The sequence below is a fragment of the Saprolegnia diclina genome, assembly GCF_000281045.1.
Source record: "Saprolegnia diclina VS20 unplaced genomic scaffold supercont1.48, whole genome shotgun sequence".
In the NCBI taxonomy this organism is placed as follows: Eukaryota; Oomycota; class Saprolegniomycetes; order Saprolegniales; family Saprolegniaceae; genus Saprolegnia; species Saprolegnia diclina.
The window spans coordinates 148,161-163,050 of record NW_008246115.1 but is presented as its reverse complement, the minus strand read 5'-3'; the positions used below and the strand labels follow the sequence as shown (position 1 = coordinate 163,050).

The window sequence follows — 14,890 nt, the reverse complement described above, 5'->3', positions numbered from 1 at the left end:
TGTTTTCTCGATTTTTGATCGGTTTTCGTTGTGTTTTCAGTACAATTTTGTACACAAATGGCCGCGATCGGCCCCTTGTACAAGGGTAGGGACACGCACGATGCAAAATGGTTTGGTATAAACCGACTAGGGACCTTCTATCGCGGGTACGTCGAGGCGCAGAAAGACCTTGTCCGTCATCTTGTAGCTCTTCTTCTCGCCGTCATCGTACACGACAGAGTGCTCGAGCTTGGCCGGGTCGTAGCGCTCGACGCGACCTGCATACCACTTTTCCCGCGCCCACTTGACCTTGATCCGTGCGCCCACGAGAGCGATCGGGTCGTCGTCGCTGTCATATTGCACGTCGCTCGGCGCTTGGCCCGCGAGAAGCGCCCGCACGCGCGGCACAAACTTGGCGACGGACCGGTCGATCGTCTTGGCGAGCGCGGGGTGCGACAGCGGTACGTCCTTCCACGTGCTTGTCGAGTGGGGCTTGACTAGGACCGTTTTGCCTTGCTGCAGCCACCCTTGCGGACCTGCGTGCGCCTCGAGCCACTTCTCCGTCCACGCCCAGCTCCGCTGGTTCTCATACAGCCACGTACGCACCTACGCCGTCGACATTGACCGTTGTTCAAGCTCATGAAGTGTACCGTCGGAATGCGCTTGGCGATGCGGCACATCATGTCGATCGACGTCTCGGTCGCCTTGAAGTAGCGTTGCTGGGACGCAAGGAGCGCAATGAACTGCGTCATCGCATCGTCGAGGCGGTCCATCGCGAGGTCGTCGTCGAGCGAGAGCAGCACCATGAGCGCGCGAAAGTACGGCTTGAGTTCGTGGTGGTCGTTGCTCTCAATGGCCGCAAGCAGGACGCTCAGCCACGCCGACGACGTGGCCGCCGCCCCCGTGCAGAGCCGCCACACAATGCGCCGCCATGCGAGCGTCTCGTCGTTGAACGAGAACGTCGCGCCCCGACGCTCAAGCAGGTGGTGCATCCACGCACTCGAGGTCAGCAGCTCGATCGCCTCGGCCGGCAGCACCGCGTACAAGTCGTCCTGGCCGTACGCATCCAAAAGCATTGCAATGAGAGTCAAGAGCCGGCTTTCGTGGCGCTCATTTCCGCCTTCGTCTGCGTCCAGCAGCGCTTGCGGCAGCACCGTCAGCAGGTGGTGGTCCTTGACGAGCTCGTGGCAAGCGGCACTGCTCTGCGCCGCGTACGCATGCAAGAGATCGAGAACGACGGGCCGCAGAGTCGACAACTGCGTTCCCACACACTTGGCGACAAACGCTGACGCGAGGGCCGGCGTCGACGCGTGCTGAAGACTCACCCGTGCGACATGACGGAACGGCGCCATGACCACGTCGTCTTCGTCCACGATCACGTCGGCGAGCAGCGTCGGGTGGTCGACACTCGACTGCAAGAACCAGTCGGCGCCCAACGGTTCTTGGTCGTACAGCGCCGTCAGCATTGGTGTCCAGACGCCGATGCGGTCGACTTCGCGGCACTGCCAGAGCGTGCCAAACACAAAGGCGGTTGCAAACTGCAGCGCCTCCAGCCGCAGCGACGCCGGGGCAAACACCATGTTCGCATCAAAGCAGTTGGCCACGAGGTCGTGCGTGAAGCTCTTGCACGCGACGTCGGCCAGGTACTGCTTGCGCCAGAACGACCGGTTCTCAGCCTCGATGCTGGCGTAGATGGCACTGGGGAGCGGAGCCGGCGACGGCACCAACGCCCGACGCTTGAGAAGCCGCTTCAGAAACACAACAGCTCGCACGATCGATGCAAAGCGGCGGACGGGCGCCGGCATAGCCACGGGAATCGACGTCGCCTTGCGCGTGTAGAGCAGCATAAAGGCGCTTGGCGACCGGCGACCGTCGTCGTGCGCGCGGAGGCCGCCAAAGCACTCGTGCGGCAGCTGCGTCGCATCAAAGGGCGTGACGAGCGTGTCGTTGCACTCGACCCACGAAGCTGTCGCCTTGGGGTCGCGCAGGTAGCAGTAGTAGTGACCCGACTGCGCCGTCCCGACGTGCACGATCGCACCCGAGCATTCGTAGAGGTAGTACTCGGGCGCGCGCCACGCCATGTCTTCTTCGTTGCGGCGCCGTGCTTGGCCTTCCTTGGTGTACCTATCGATTCCCATTGAGATTGAGATTCGAGATTGAGAGAAAACGTTGGACCGGCGCATGTCGAGCTCCATGGGGAATTCAAACGCATCGTGAAGCTTGATTTGCTGCATCGTCTCAAAATCAAACTCAAATCGCTTGAGGTGGAAGACGAGGACGTTTGGCAGCGTATGGATTGAAATGCGCTTGTGCGTCTCGAGCGTCTGCTTGCCGTCATTCGGCGTGTCCCACGTGTAGCTCACCTACATCCATAGTATCCACGTTATCGCGCCAGATACGACCATATCTACCATGTCGCCATCGACCCACGAGTCCAACGAAGCCTCGAGGTGCGGCCGGTCGCGGACTTGGACCGAGACAAAGTGGAATGGCTCGAGGCGCTCGCTGTACTTGTCGCCATCGGCCACGAGTTCGTTGCTGAAGAGGCCGCCGAGGGACGCGTGGAGTTGCGTCTCGGCGGTATGGTTGCCGTTGATCTCCGACTCGAGCTGCTGCAAAAACGACGTCAAGAACTCACTCGCGTCTTGCTGCAGCTTGACGTTGATGGGCGACCCGTCGCTCGTGTGGAGGACGCTCAGCAGCGGCGCCGGCGAGACGTACGGCCGTGAGCTCGCACTCAAGTGGGCAAAGAGCGACTGGATCTGGAAGAGCAGCGAGTGCGGGCGGCTCGCGGGCGTCGAGAAGACGAGCGCTCGGAACGCCGGGATGAAGAAGCACGCTTGCACGACTGAGTTGAGATAACACGTGCACCCGAGGTTCTTGAGGCCGACAAAAGGCCCGCGGACCGTCGGCTTGGCCTGGGCAATCTTCTTCTTGTTGCCCTTCTTGGCCTTGACGGGCTTGGCCGGGTTGCGCTCAAACGAGTGCTGCGGTCGCATCTTGGCAAGAAGGCCAGCGAGCCCCGCACTGCCGGCATCGCAGAGCACCGAGAGCAGCTGGAACGCCAGCGCCCGGGCGCCCGCCGCCGTGCACTTTGGTTGAATCAAGTCGGTCGTCGACGGACGCAACGGCGCTTCCGGAAAGAGGCAGTGCAGGTACAGCTCGTGAATAAGGTCTAGTTGCGCCAAGACGGCGTCTTGGGCATCCTTGTTTGGCTTGAGAAGACACAGCAGCGTATGCAGTAAGCCTTCAAAGATGGGCTGCGCCGCCGCACCGGGGGCGAGCGATTCGAGGCGGCGAGCGAGGCGCAGCGCGGCCGACGCCGTGTCAAAGCCGTCGGGCACGCCCTTCTGCACGAGATCGCCGTACACGTACAAGAGATCCATGTGCACGATCGTCGGTGCGTCGTAGCCCGCAAAGAGGTTGATCGCGAACGAGAGAAGCGACGCGTCGACGTCACAGAGACCGCGGACACACGTCGCCGCGTCACTTCGAACACTGGCCGACGGGTGCTCGAGCGCACCGAGGACGACATCGGGTGCGTTTGGGTGCGACACAAAGGCTGGTGCCGCGCTCTTGTGCGCTGCAAGAAGACGCTGGAGCAGCGCGACGGCGTTGGCGAGGAGCCGGTCGCTGACGTCGCTTTCGTCGTCGACCAACGGCGGCACGGGATACTGCACCGTCGTCGTCGCCTTGGTCGCAACCGTCGACGCCCGTCGCGTCAGTACGTGCTGGGTCACCAAGACAATTTTGTGCACCAGGGCGTGCCACACCTTATCCTCGCCGGTCGGAGTCCACTCGAGCTTCTCGTGCAGACTGACGCTGAGCCACTTGAAGAGGCTGCGCCAGCACTGCGCGTCAAGCGTTCGAGTGACGGCGGCTGCGTCACCTGCGAGAATCAACTCGCAGACGTGCTCGGGGCCGCGCAAGCCCACAAAGCGGCGCATCCACTCGAGCTGGCTCTGGTACGGCTGGAGCACTTGGAGGTGGTAGAGCAGCAGTGCGCTCTGGCCCGAGAGCACGTCGCTCCAGTCGTCCACATGCAGCAAATGCACTTGCTCCAAGAGCGCTGTCTGGACGAGCAGGAGCGATAGGAGTCGCCACGCGGCTTCGGCGAGACGCGGGTGCGACACGAACGTCAGCAGCGTGCTGCGGACGTTGGCGCCGAGCCACGTCTGGACCGTCGCCCAGTCGCTCGCCGCGTCCTGCGTCGTCCACTGCAGCGGGTTGGACTTGATATGGCCGATCGTGTCGGTCTCGGGCTTCTTGAGCAAAATCACTTCGACGTACGAGCGCTGCGTCATCGAGTTGAACACGTTGGCGGCCGCCAGCGTCATGTGATTGTGATTGCGCACGCTGAGCCGCGTCTTGGTGTCGGTCAAAAGCCGAATGCCCTCGGCAAAGTGGCCGACATCGGCGGCGATGCGGTCGCGGAGCTCGCCGACGAGGCAGCTTTTGGGCACGTTGTAGTGCAGCGGCGGCGACGTGCGGCCGTCCTGCGACTTGATGTACACGACAAGGGGCTCGAGCGACGGCACTCTGGCCGCCGCGGCTTGCAGCGGCCGCGCGTGATGCAGGAACGTGCTCAGTAGATTCAGCGCGCGCGACGTTTCCATGGACGTTCCGACGTCAAGCGCCGACGCTGCGTGCTTGGCAAAGAAGAGCCACACATCCAGTCGCACGAGCCGCTTCACGCTGAGGTGCTGGAGAAGGTACACGATGTAGTCGCGGGCTGCTTCGCTCACATCGTCGTTGCCGCTGCGCAGTGCAAGCATATACAGTCGTCCAAAGCCCTTGAGTCGGTCCATTGGCGCATCGACGACAAAGTCGCGCGGCAAATGGGCGTCCGTGAGCCGCTGCGCATGGTGGTTGAGGTAGCGGAAGAGCCGCTCAAAGCACTCGAATTCGACCGAGGACGTCATCGCCGCGTCGACGCACACCGTGTCATCAAAGATGCGCTCGAGAACGTCGACTGTGAACGCACCGTTGCTGAGGAAGCCCATGGGCAACACGGCACGGCCCTTCATCGTCATTGCATCGAGGCACTCGGGCAACACGAGTTGGAGCCAGCCATAGAAAGCCGTGCGGTCGACCGCTGCCTGAATGTGAGCCAAGTGGTCAAACGTGAGCCCGAGACCCGAGTTGGTCAGCACAAACGCCAGGAACACCAGCGACTCGGTCGGGTGGGACGCGACAAGGTCGAGCACGAGCGACACGAGCTGGAACGACGTCTCAAAGCGCTGAAGGACGCTGTCGAACGGGTGGATCTTCATGGCATTCTTGAGCGACGAGAGGATGACCGCCGACGTGACGTTCTGCAATGCACTTTCATCGGGCGCCGCGCCGCGCACTATCGTCTCGAGCAGCGTCAAGTGCGTCGAGACGTCGCAGCCACGGCGCAAGCTGTCGATACTGCGGGCGACGTACTCGCCCAGCGTGTCGCGACGGCGGGTCGTCGACTCGATCGCGTCCATGTCGTGCAGCAGCGTCGTCAGTGGCGCGAGGACCTCCCCCGGGTTGGCCAGCATCGCGTGCCAGAGCAAGTCGACGCCCTTGGCCGCAATTCCATCGAGAAGCGCGCGGTCGTCATCGCCAATCTGCGCCTGGTGCGCCTTGCCGTTGGCAAGCCGCGTGATGCGCGTGAGGAAGTGCACCGTGAGCGCATCGTACGTGGCGACGTCGGTCCAGAGCTCAGCGACCGCACCAATGAGCGAGACGACCATCGAAGACGCCAGGTGGAGGAGCATCTCAAACACAGTTTTCCGCCGATAGGACTGCTGCGGCTTGATCGCGTGGGCCCAGAGCAAGTGCAAATGGTGGCGCGTGAGCTTTTCCTGCTGCGCGACGAGCAACAAGAGCGGGCCGGTGCGCTTCCACACTTCAATGTGCGCGTCCCGCAAGCCGACAGCAGCGAGCGTCGGCGCGTCACCCAGCACGAGGTCGAGCACGTTCGCGTCCAGAACCCATTGAACAAACGTCTCGGCGCGGAGCCAGCGCGCACAGACACTGGGTGGCGGCATCGTCGACGACGTGATCGTCATCGATGACGTGATCGAGGTCGACGACGTGCGCAGCATCGCACCAATCGAGCCGAACGACCCGATGCGCTTCTTGGGGATTGGCGTCGACGTCCGTGACGTGTGCTGCGCGAGGAACGCGTCGTGGCGCTGGGCCTTCTCCATCCAGTGCAGCAAGCGCGTGAGGCCCGCGAGCTGCTGCCCCAAGTACGGACAGCAGAGGTACGCTTTCGCGAGCCCGAGGTGCGCGAGTTCCAAGTGCTCGAGCACGTCGACAGTGTGCAAGACCCCAAAGAGCGTCTCCACCTTTTCCAAGAGCGCGTCCAGAAGCCCCGAGTCGTCCTTGATGAGCTCCATGTCGACGGTCGCGAGGCGTCCGAGGACCGCATGCAAGAGCGTCACGAGCTGCTCTTCGTCGGCCGTCGTCGGCGTCAAGATGGGCTTGGCGTGCAGGAAAAAGCTCAAATACCTAGTTCAACCACCAAATATCAACCAACAAATCGCGAAATATCACCGCAAATCGCCAAAAGCACCTACATGTCGACTTCGGAGAGCGGAATCGAAGCGTCCTTGACACGCTGCACGATCGCACGGTACCCGCCGACTTGGAAAAAGTACTCGACCGTCTCGACAAAGTACATGGAGCGACACGGCGCACTGCGGTACGCGCCGCTCGCAACATGGTCCAGGTACGTCACGTGTTCGAGGTCCGACGCCGCTTCCCACCCGACCGCATGCGTGTCCGGAAGGTAGTAGCCGTTGCAGCCGTCAAACCCATTGAGTAAGAGCTTGGCGACGGCCATAAAGTGCGAAGATGACACGCGGTCCTCGCTGAGTGGCAGCGTCTCGGCGCTTAGGACAAACGACGCCCAGTACTTGAGCGTGTGCTGGAAGAAGGACTGGAGACCATTCGCGACATCGAGCTCCCGACACGGCGCTGCGAGGACCGCTTCGAGAAACGGAAGTAGCGCGTCCGCAAAGAACGAGCGTGTCATGTCGAAGAAGCACGCGTCCAATGCGGTCTGCATGGTCGCAATGTCGGAGCGTCCGACGTGGCGCCGCGGCAAGACGCGCAGCAGCGGGTAGGACGGCGATGCGTGCAAATCTGTGTGCGTCCCAATCGGCGCCGTCCGAGTGCGCACGTGGGCGCTGGGCACGAGCAGCTCCTTGAACGGCGTCTTGTACCCGGGCAGGTGCACCAGCCACGCGTCCTGCGGCACGACCTGCGCGCTCGCCGCAGATGGCAGCGTCGTGTTGGTGTTGCCGCGCACTTGGCCGATGTACCACTTGGTTGTGACGGGATCGAGCACATCGACCCAGAGACCGGTGCCGAGCTGCGTCTTTCGGACGACCGCGGCTGTCGGCTCGCGCGCCTCCTCTTCGACGCGCTCGATCTCGTCGGACGTCGCACGGCGAAAGCAAATGATACCGAGGTCGATGTGCGTCGCGCCGGCCGCACACTCGAACGACGGCGGCACGTCGTCCATCGAGCGCACGATCTTGAGCTCCTTGATTGGCCGCAGCGGGTCCAGCGGTCGGTTGTCATAGTCGTACGTCGTCTCGGGCGTCGTCTCGCGCGTCGACGTCCACAGAAAGAGCATGTCAGCGTCGCTCTCGGTACGCAGCACGGCCTTTGGCAAGCGCGTAAAGCCGTCCGGCAGCGTCGCGTCGCGCCGGCCGACGCGGAGGTCGCGCAGCGGCGTCGCTGTCGCCAATGTCTTATACCATAGATACGTCTGCGGCGCGACCTCGGCCGCAACGCCGAGCGGACTCGTCGCTCGGTGGTACCCGGGCGGCCCGAGCGCCTGCCCGTACGTGATGTCCACGGCCCCGACCCACATCGCAAAGGCAATAATACAAAAACGTCGGCGGTCAATTAATTTATTGTATCGCTGCGATGCCATTGGCTGAAATTTGGCGCTGGGCTATCCTTTCAGCGCGCTCGAGCTCGAGCTGCCACCGTCATGGCCATCGCCGCGCCAGCTAGACAAGCCAGCAGCTAACACGAGGCTCGACGCTCGATGGGGCGAAAGGTAGGAACGCTGACGGGCGTCGCCGGACGGACGCCAACCCTGGTCACGCCGTCCACGTGCCACATGTTGCACCAGACGTCTGACGTTCGTTCGTTGTTGCACATGCTCGTCCAGCGCGTCACCGCCGACGACTTGGCCGCCTCTCTTCCTGCCACGTTCAGATACGTCCATTTCCTGGTGCTGCGTCATCTATTTTCCGGCGTTTAAGAGCCGATGCGGGCTTTGGATCGTTCCTTCTGGCGTTGGATAGTTGCATTGAATACTTGTATATTATCCTGCACGCATATCCATTTAACACAGCATCAATGGATAGTAGTGGCACTCGCATATTAGGACGCTGCACCAAACCGGCGCGTATACGCCGACGCCGACTGCGACGGTTCGACATCGGCGTGTCGATTTGCTGTGGGCACCAGTGGCGGCTGGAACGTGAACGCGGACGAGTACGCCGTGCGCTTGTGCTGCGAGACTTGGGCTTCGTTGATCTCCTTGTTGAGCCACGTAATCACTACTCGCAGCGCGGGTGAGCCAACGCCAAGTCATCGCCTCGCCAACCTTGCTGGTTGGACGCTAGGAGCTGTGTGCTCTCTTCGAGTTTTCGGGCGAGCTCGTCGTTCTTTTGCTGAAGCAGAGCGACCTCGTCGTCCTTGAGGTGGAGGTCCTTCTGCAGCGCCTTGACCAGATGCTGGTGCTCGTCCCGCTGGAGCTGCTTCTCTTCGACGAGCTAGCGCACACTCATGAGCACGCTGGAAGCTTATTCACGAGCAGCGTGTACCGTCTCCTGCTGCTTGAGGATTTTGGACTTCATGCGAAGCTTGGCCTTGTACGCGCGGTTCTCATTTTGAATTTGCTCGATGATTTGGTTGCCCTACCCTCGATGTGAGACATGTCGAGAAGGCGGTGTCTACCTTGTTGATCTCCGAGATGCTGAGCTCCAGCTTTTGCTGCATGCTCGCGTGGTTGGCCTTGTACATCTTGAGCGTCTCTTCAATCTCGTGCTAGCCCATGAAGCATGTCATGTCCATGCTGTCCATCAACACATGATGTACCTTGTGTGTGGTGGCCGCCGTCAAGAGGTCGGTCGTCTTGCTCAGTACGTGCTCCTTGTCGACAACTTGCTGCTGGAACGCAGCGATCTGCAGTTCGTACTGCGCAATCAGCTTGTCCTAACGTCACGATGCGTATACTGCATTCACAACGGACGAGTCGACCTTCTTGAAGACGTCTTGGTCCAGTGCTTTGTTCTGTTGCTGAAGCGCCGAGACGTCGGTGGTCGAGACCTCTTTCGACTTGGTGAGCTCGGCCACGTGCGCTTCGAGCTGCTCGATCTTGAGTTCGTACTGGTACTTTGTTTTTTGAAGTGCTTGGAGCGCGGCGTCTTGCTCCGCAACCTTGGCATTGAGCTTCTCAAGCTATAGATACAGCATGAGCGTGTCAGACGACGCAAGACCGATAGCATGTGCAAGGACGACGAACATTGTCTGTGGCAGCCGCTTGGATTGCCTCCATCTTGGACGTGTACAGGCGCTCCGTGTCCTGCAGCGTCTTCATCGCTGCTTCCTTCTGCGCCGTCATCTCTTCGGAAAACCGCATTTTCGCCAGTCCCATTTGCTCGGCGTGCAGCTGCGAAGCGTGGTCGGCTTTCTTTCGCAGCGCCGCCTCGGACGCGGCTGTCATGTCGAGCGTCGAGGTCGTCGCCGCCAAGTCGCGCTGGAACTGCCGCTTCTCGTTCTACACATGTCTAGATCGTCGGGACGTCCATACGTGAGGAGCGTACCGTGGTCTGACGGAGGCGCGCGGCAAGGTACAGCTTGATCTCGGCGTCGTCGCCAGGCTTGAAGGCCAGCGAGAGATGCGTGAGGTGCTTGAACGGGTTGGTCTCGACGATGCTAAAGATGCCCTTCTTCGCTTCGTCTTGCGTGTTGAGCACCGCGAGATAGCTAAGCGGCGCTTGGCCTTCGGGCCGTGTGCCATCGAGCTTCTTCTCGTCCAAGCAGCAGGTGAGGAGGTCCATAAAATTGGTCGCAAACTTGGGAAAATCCACGAGAAGGCGTTGCTGGTGCTTGAGGTCATGGAACTCTTCCTCCGAGACGCTCCAGACGTAGAGGAAGAACGACTCGAGCTCCTCGTCGTCAGTAATCTCGATGCGAAGGACGCGCTCCTTCTGGTTGCTATTGAGTGTCTACGCCAATGGTCAGCGACACAAGAGTAGACAGCCACTGCGTACGCGCTGGCCGGCGAGGAGGCGGATCGTCAGGAGTGCGACGCGCTCGTCACGGTCCGGCGTCTGGACAAGAACGCGGACCTTGCCGTCAAAGAGCGGCTTCTCGCGGTCGTACTCGTCCATCGGCGAGGGCCAAAAATGCAGGTGTGGTATGACCAGCCCCACGCATCGATGCCATTGGCTGAAAATCAGCCAATGGCATTTGATTTTTAAAGTTTGAAATCGCCGCCACCGCCGATCCTAGCACTGCCTCGTTCACATCGCTCTCTACCACGTAACGTGCTTGACCACGCCGCGGGTCGCCGTCCACAACGTGACCATGACGTCATGACACCACAGCATAGATGCCCAACATTCCATGGCACCGCAGCATAGATGCCAAACATCCCGCTGCAGAAAGCTGAAGCGTCGACTCCATGAGCTTGCACTCGTCATGCGTCGTCGTCCCAGTACTACCTCAGTACTTGAAAGATAACACAGAAACTATAAACCTCCGAGTTGCCACACACAACGCACAGGTGGTTCGAAAACACATAATGAATTTGCATTGCTCGTCACTCGCCATCTCCTTATGCGTCGTCGACGTAGTTGGTGACGTGCTTGACGCCGAGGTCGCGTGCGATCCGCGCATCGTTCTCGTCGGCTTCGATCAGACTGTCGTTCTACCGACACAAACATGAGACGACGCCGCAAGACGACAAGTCGTACGTGGCGCTGCAAAATTTCGCGCTGGACCGAGGTCTCCAATTCGGCTACAATCGCCTCAAAGGTCGGCCGGTCCTTCGGGTTGTCGGCCGTGCAGCGCACAAAGAGGTCCCGGACGCTGTCCAAGCAGTGCGGGCTCAAGCTCGGACGCAAATGCTCGTACGCCACCTTGTGCAAGAGCGCGCTGCCCGGCATCTAGCCCATGGGTTGAGATACAGAAAACAAACACGCAATAAGAATGTACCCGCTTCTTCGTGCCCGACTTGACGTCATGGTACGGGATCCTCCGCGTGTCGAGCTCCGACAAGACTAGCCGCAACGGTGAGTCCATATACGTCGATATGTCGTACCAATGCCAAAGCTGTAGACGTCCGCCTTTTCCGAGTAGCGCTCGGCGCGAATCATCTCGGGCGGCAGCCACAACGGCGTGCCCGTGACGCTCATCGTGTCATCCATGGCCTTTTCGCGGCTCAACCCAAAGTCCGAGATCTTGGCGCCAAACGACGAGCTAGCAGGTGTTAACGTGAGCGTTTGACGTAGTAAATGGTAGGAATACCTCACGAGGATGTTCATGCTCTTGAGGTCCCGGTGAATGATCGGCGGGTCCATGCTGTGGAGGTACGCCATGCCGCGCGAGATGTCGATCGTCATGCCCCACAGCGGGTGGTGCCACGAGAGCTGGATGCGCGGGTTCTTGAGCACCGAGTAGAGATCGCCGCGGTCGAGAAACTCGGTGACAAAGCAACTACGACATCGTCAGAGCCTCAGTCGCCATCAAATCAAAGGACGTACATGTTGGAGTACGAGTTCCAGCTGGCGCCGATAAACTAGCAAGTCCGAGCATTTCGTGGAGGCAATCATGTTGAACGACGTACCTGGACAATGTTTGGATGGCGGAGGTTCATCATGAGCTGGATCTCCTCGGCGAACATGCGCACGTTTTCCGGGTCGATGTTTTGGCGCACCATGCGCTTGACGACGACGGGCGTGCCATGGTACGTGCCCTTGATGACTTCGCCAAATGCGCCCTTCCCAATCACCTTCTGTAGCTTGAGCTCCTTGAAGTTGATGGCCGCCATGCGCAGATGGATCTTGGATTCGAGAATCGACTCGACGACGTCGCGCTCGCCTTCCTTAAAGTCGCTGAACGGAACGTTCTGCGCCGTGGCCGGCGTCGTCGGCTTGGGCAGTGGAAGGTCTTGCCGCTTCGGACCCGTGCTGACGGGCGCCACGACCGCGTCGTCCTGCGGATTCGACGGTCCGCGCTGCGAGAGCTCGACGCGCGCCGGCGGCGGACCATGGCGGGCCGACGTCGTCGTCAAGGTCACGGCCTCTTCGGTGCTGTGGCACGCGCCCATCTTATTCTTGCTTGCGGCGACCGATTGCTGCGGACCGAAACCTCTTAAAATCAATACCCAGATGGTCAAAGTGCCGACATCGATATAATATAGGTAAAATCAATTCCAATACAATGAATTCAATATGCATGCATATTAAAATACTCCGTAGGTATAAAAAGCAACAGGTTATACGTGGCGCACGTAATGCGAGATCCAGTTTCGCAGTGAGCAACGCGGCAGAACGCTTGGACTGTGTTTAAACGCGTTTTACATGGGCCAGCAGCAGCGCGCTGCCACGACACCCGATGCACAATCAAGCACGTCTGGTCGGGCCCGTCGAAGGACGCAGCTGCGCCAAACAACGCTGGACACGATCTTCGCAGTCTCAAAATTTGGATTTTTGGCGCCGACCAATAACTCAAATTCGAAGCGCCAGCTCCAGCTCCGCTGGCTTCATTCTCGTTGTGGGCTCTCGAGACGCTCACCATCCGTCGCAGCTGGCTTGCTTCGTTTAGCGGTGCTGCGAGTCCCAGTCCAAAGCGTACGCTGCTTCGAGTCATGGTACTGGCGACAGCGCCTCAACTCGGATCACTCGAACTTCTGCAGGATCGGCTTTGGCTACTGCTGGCGACTTCACGAAACAGAGTCTTGGCCATATCTTGTCAATGGATCGCTACTCTTCGATACCTTGCTATGGTAAGCACTCTCCAAACGCTTTCTTTGGACCAGTGCCCAATGTCAGAGATAAAAGCGGTGCCAGACGAGCGTCATTATTCATTCAGTTGTCCACTTGCTTGTGGCTCCCATTAAATACACTTATTCATAATAATCTAATAAATCGGCACGGCCTCAGCCGCCGAGTGCGGACGGCGACGCAAGGTCGAGTGCGTCGTTGTACACGTCCGTCTCGAGGATGTCGAGAATCTCTTCAAAGCGCGGCCGATGGCGCGGGTCGGACGCCACGCAGCGCCTGTAGAGACGCTGCAAGCTCTCCATTGGTGTCGACGACAGCGTCGGGCGCCGTTCGTCGAATAAAATCTGATGCACGAGCGACGTGTCTGTCTCGTCGACCGGCAGGGCGTCAAGGTACGGCGTCGCCCGCGTGTCGAGCTCGGAAAGCACAATCCCAAAGCTGTAGACGTCCGTCTTGTGTGTGCAGCGGTCGCCGCGGAGCATCTCGGGGCTCATCCAGTAGTACGAGGTGTCGCGCGGCCGAAGGACGCCTACGTCACGGTCACGCCGCAGTGCGAAGCCCGAAATCTTGGCGCTATAGTCCCCACTAGACAAGAGCAATGAGTGTGCCATCGACTACACTGGCAAATGGAATGGCGACCCGATGCGAATGTTGGTGCTCTTGAGGTTGCGATGCAACAGCGGCGGGGAGTGGCCGTGCATGTAGGCAAGCCCGCGGGCGGTGCCGATCGCGATCGATAGCAAGTGTGTGTGCCACGAGAGCTCGATGCGCGAGTTACGTAGCAAGCTGGAGAGGTCGCCACGATCCAAGTACTCCATGACAAAGCAGCTACACAGAATGAGTCGTGTGTCGAACGGTGGAGGCGCGTACGCTTTGAGCGGCGAGGACCAGCTTGCGCCAATGCACTAGTCGCACGTCAGCAGGACATGGCGAGATGACGAAGCGTACCTGGACGATGTTGGGATGGCGAAGACTCACGAGCAAGTGCAGGTCGTCGGCGAAGAGGCGGCGTGTCGCGCGGTCGATCATGGGCGGCATGTACTTGACGAGCACCGGCGTGCCGTGGTACGAGGCGTGCTGCACGTCGCCATACTTGGTCTTGCCAATCACGGCGGCGAGCTCCAAGCTCTCGAACGGGATCGCGACAAGCGCGTCGTATTTGTCGCTTGTGAGAACCGAGACGAGGATGCTCCGTGGGCTGCACGCATACATAGTATCGCTGGGCAGTGTCGGGTCGAGGCTCGTGAGCTTGAGCTTCGGGCGCTTGAACGTGCGGCGAAGACAACCTGAGACGCCGCGGCGAATGCGGTCGGGGGGCGGCTGCGCGGCGTCCGAAGACGGTCCGGCGCCCATGCTGTGGGAAGAACGCGTTTGGCACGTCACGCTGTTGGTGCCGGAAGGGTTCGGATAGAGCGCTGAGACAGTGGTCGTTACGCGTGCGGCGCTGCTTCTGCGGTGTGGTATGCACCCCCACCAATTGCCCATCCCGGTGATGGTCCACAACATTTGGCGCGTTTTTCATGCCACGTGGCGGCATGCGGCGATAGAACGCGACGTTTAACGCACTCTCGGGCCAGCGCGGCGGCCAGATTCGATGGCCCAAATTTCCCTCAAATCAGACGCGCAGGTGCGATGGCCAGCGTACCGTACGCGCTTCCGATCCAGCGCGGATCGAACCAGGCGTGGTTTGCCAGAAGCGCGTGTGGTCGTTCGAAAGGCAAGCGACTTGCTGCGTTCTCTGGAGCAGTCGGTGCCTGCGCTGCTTGCGCTTGGCTACGCGACACGAGCGGGAAAGCACCCATTGATGGCCGTGCGGTGGATGCACAAACACTGTCGTGTGCAAGTTGAACCCACGCGGCTGCTGGGAAAAACGATTAACCCGGCGTTGAAGGCAGTCA

At 60.3% G+C, this 14,890-nt stretch overlaps 4 protein-coding genes across 4 annotated transcripts; all 4 read right to left on the bottom strand.

Annotated features, from left to right (window-relative positions):
- Positions 1–3: 3 nt before the first annotated feature.
- On the bottom strand, positions 4–7,843 carry SDRG_12261 (hypothetical protein). Its single transcript, XM_008618327.1, has 5 exons — positions 6,534–7,843; positions 2,391–6,465; positions 2,155–2,342; positions 630–2,103; positions 4–585 (listed from the first exon to the last, which is right to left on the bottom strand). Exons 1-5 carry the CDS (start codon positions 7,835–7,837, stop codon positions 127–129), a joined length of 7,500 nt encoding a protein of 2,499 aa, XP_008616549.1. The 5' UTR covers positions 7,838–7,843; the 3' UTR covers positions 4–126.
- A 464-nt stretch (positions 7,844–8,307) lies between these two features.
- SDRG_12260 (hypothetical protein) lies at positions 8,308–10,376 on the bottom strand (the record flags this gene model as incomplete). The annotated part of the gene is made up of 9 exons (XM_008618326.1): positions 8,308–8,537; positions 8,585–8,753; positions 8,805–8,897; positions 8,938–9,027; positions 9,079–9,195; positions 9,241–9,441; positions 9,506–9,760; positions 9,807–10,211; positions 10,257–10,376. The coding sequence occupies 9 exons, from the start codon at positions 10,374–10,376 to the stop codon at positions 8,359–8,361; spliced, it is 1,629 nt and encodes a 542-aa protein (XP_008616548.1). The 3' UTR covers positions 8,308–8,358.
- Positions 10,377–10,772: 396 nt separating this feature from the next.
- On the bottom strand, positions 10,773–12,351 carry SDRG_12259 (TKL/DRK protein kinase). Its single transcript, XM_008618325.1, has 7 exons — positions 11,834–12,351; positions 11,751–11,785; positions 11,515–11,703; positions 11,309–11,466; positions 11,203–11,267; positions 10,962–11,153; positions 10,773–10,915 (listed from the first exon to the last, which is right to left on the bottom strand). The coding sequence occupies exons 1-7, from the start codon at positions 12,314–12,316 to the stop codon at positions 10,823–10,825; spliced, it is 1,215 nt and encodes a 404-aa protein (XP_008616547.1). The 5' UTR covers positions 12,317–12,351; the 3' UTR covers positions 10,773–10,822.
- A 690-nt stretch (positions 12,352–13,041) lies between these two features.
- Positions 13,042–14,458, bottom strand: SDRG_12258 (TKL/DRK protein kinase). Its single transcript, XM_008618324.1, has 4 exons — positions 13,941–14,458; positions 13,863–13,897; positions 13,632–13,820; positions 13,042–13,577 (listed from the first exon to the last, which is right to left on the bottom strand). Exons 1-4 carry the CDS (start codon positions 14,343–14,345, stop codon positions 13,148–13,150), a joined length of 1,059 nt encoding a protein of 352 aa, XP_008616546.1. The 5' UTR covers positions 14,346–14,458; the 3' UTR covers positions 13,042–13,147.
- Positions 14,459–14,890: the final 432 nt, after the last annotated feature.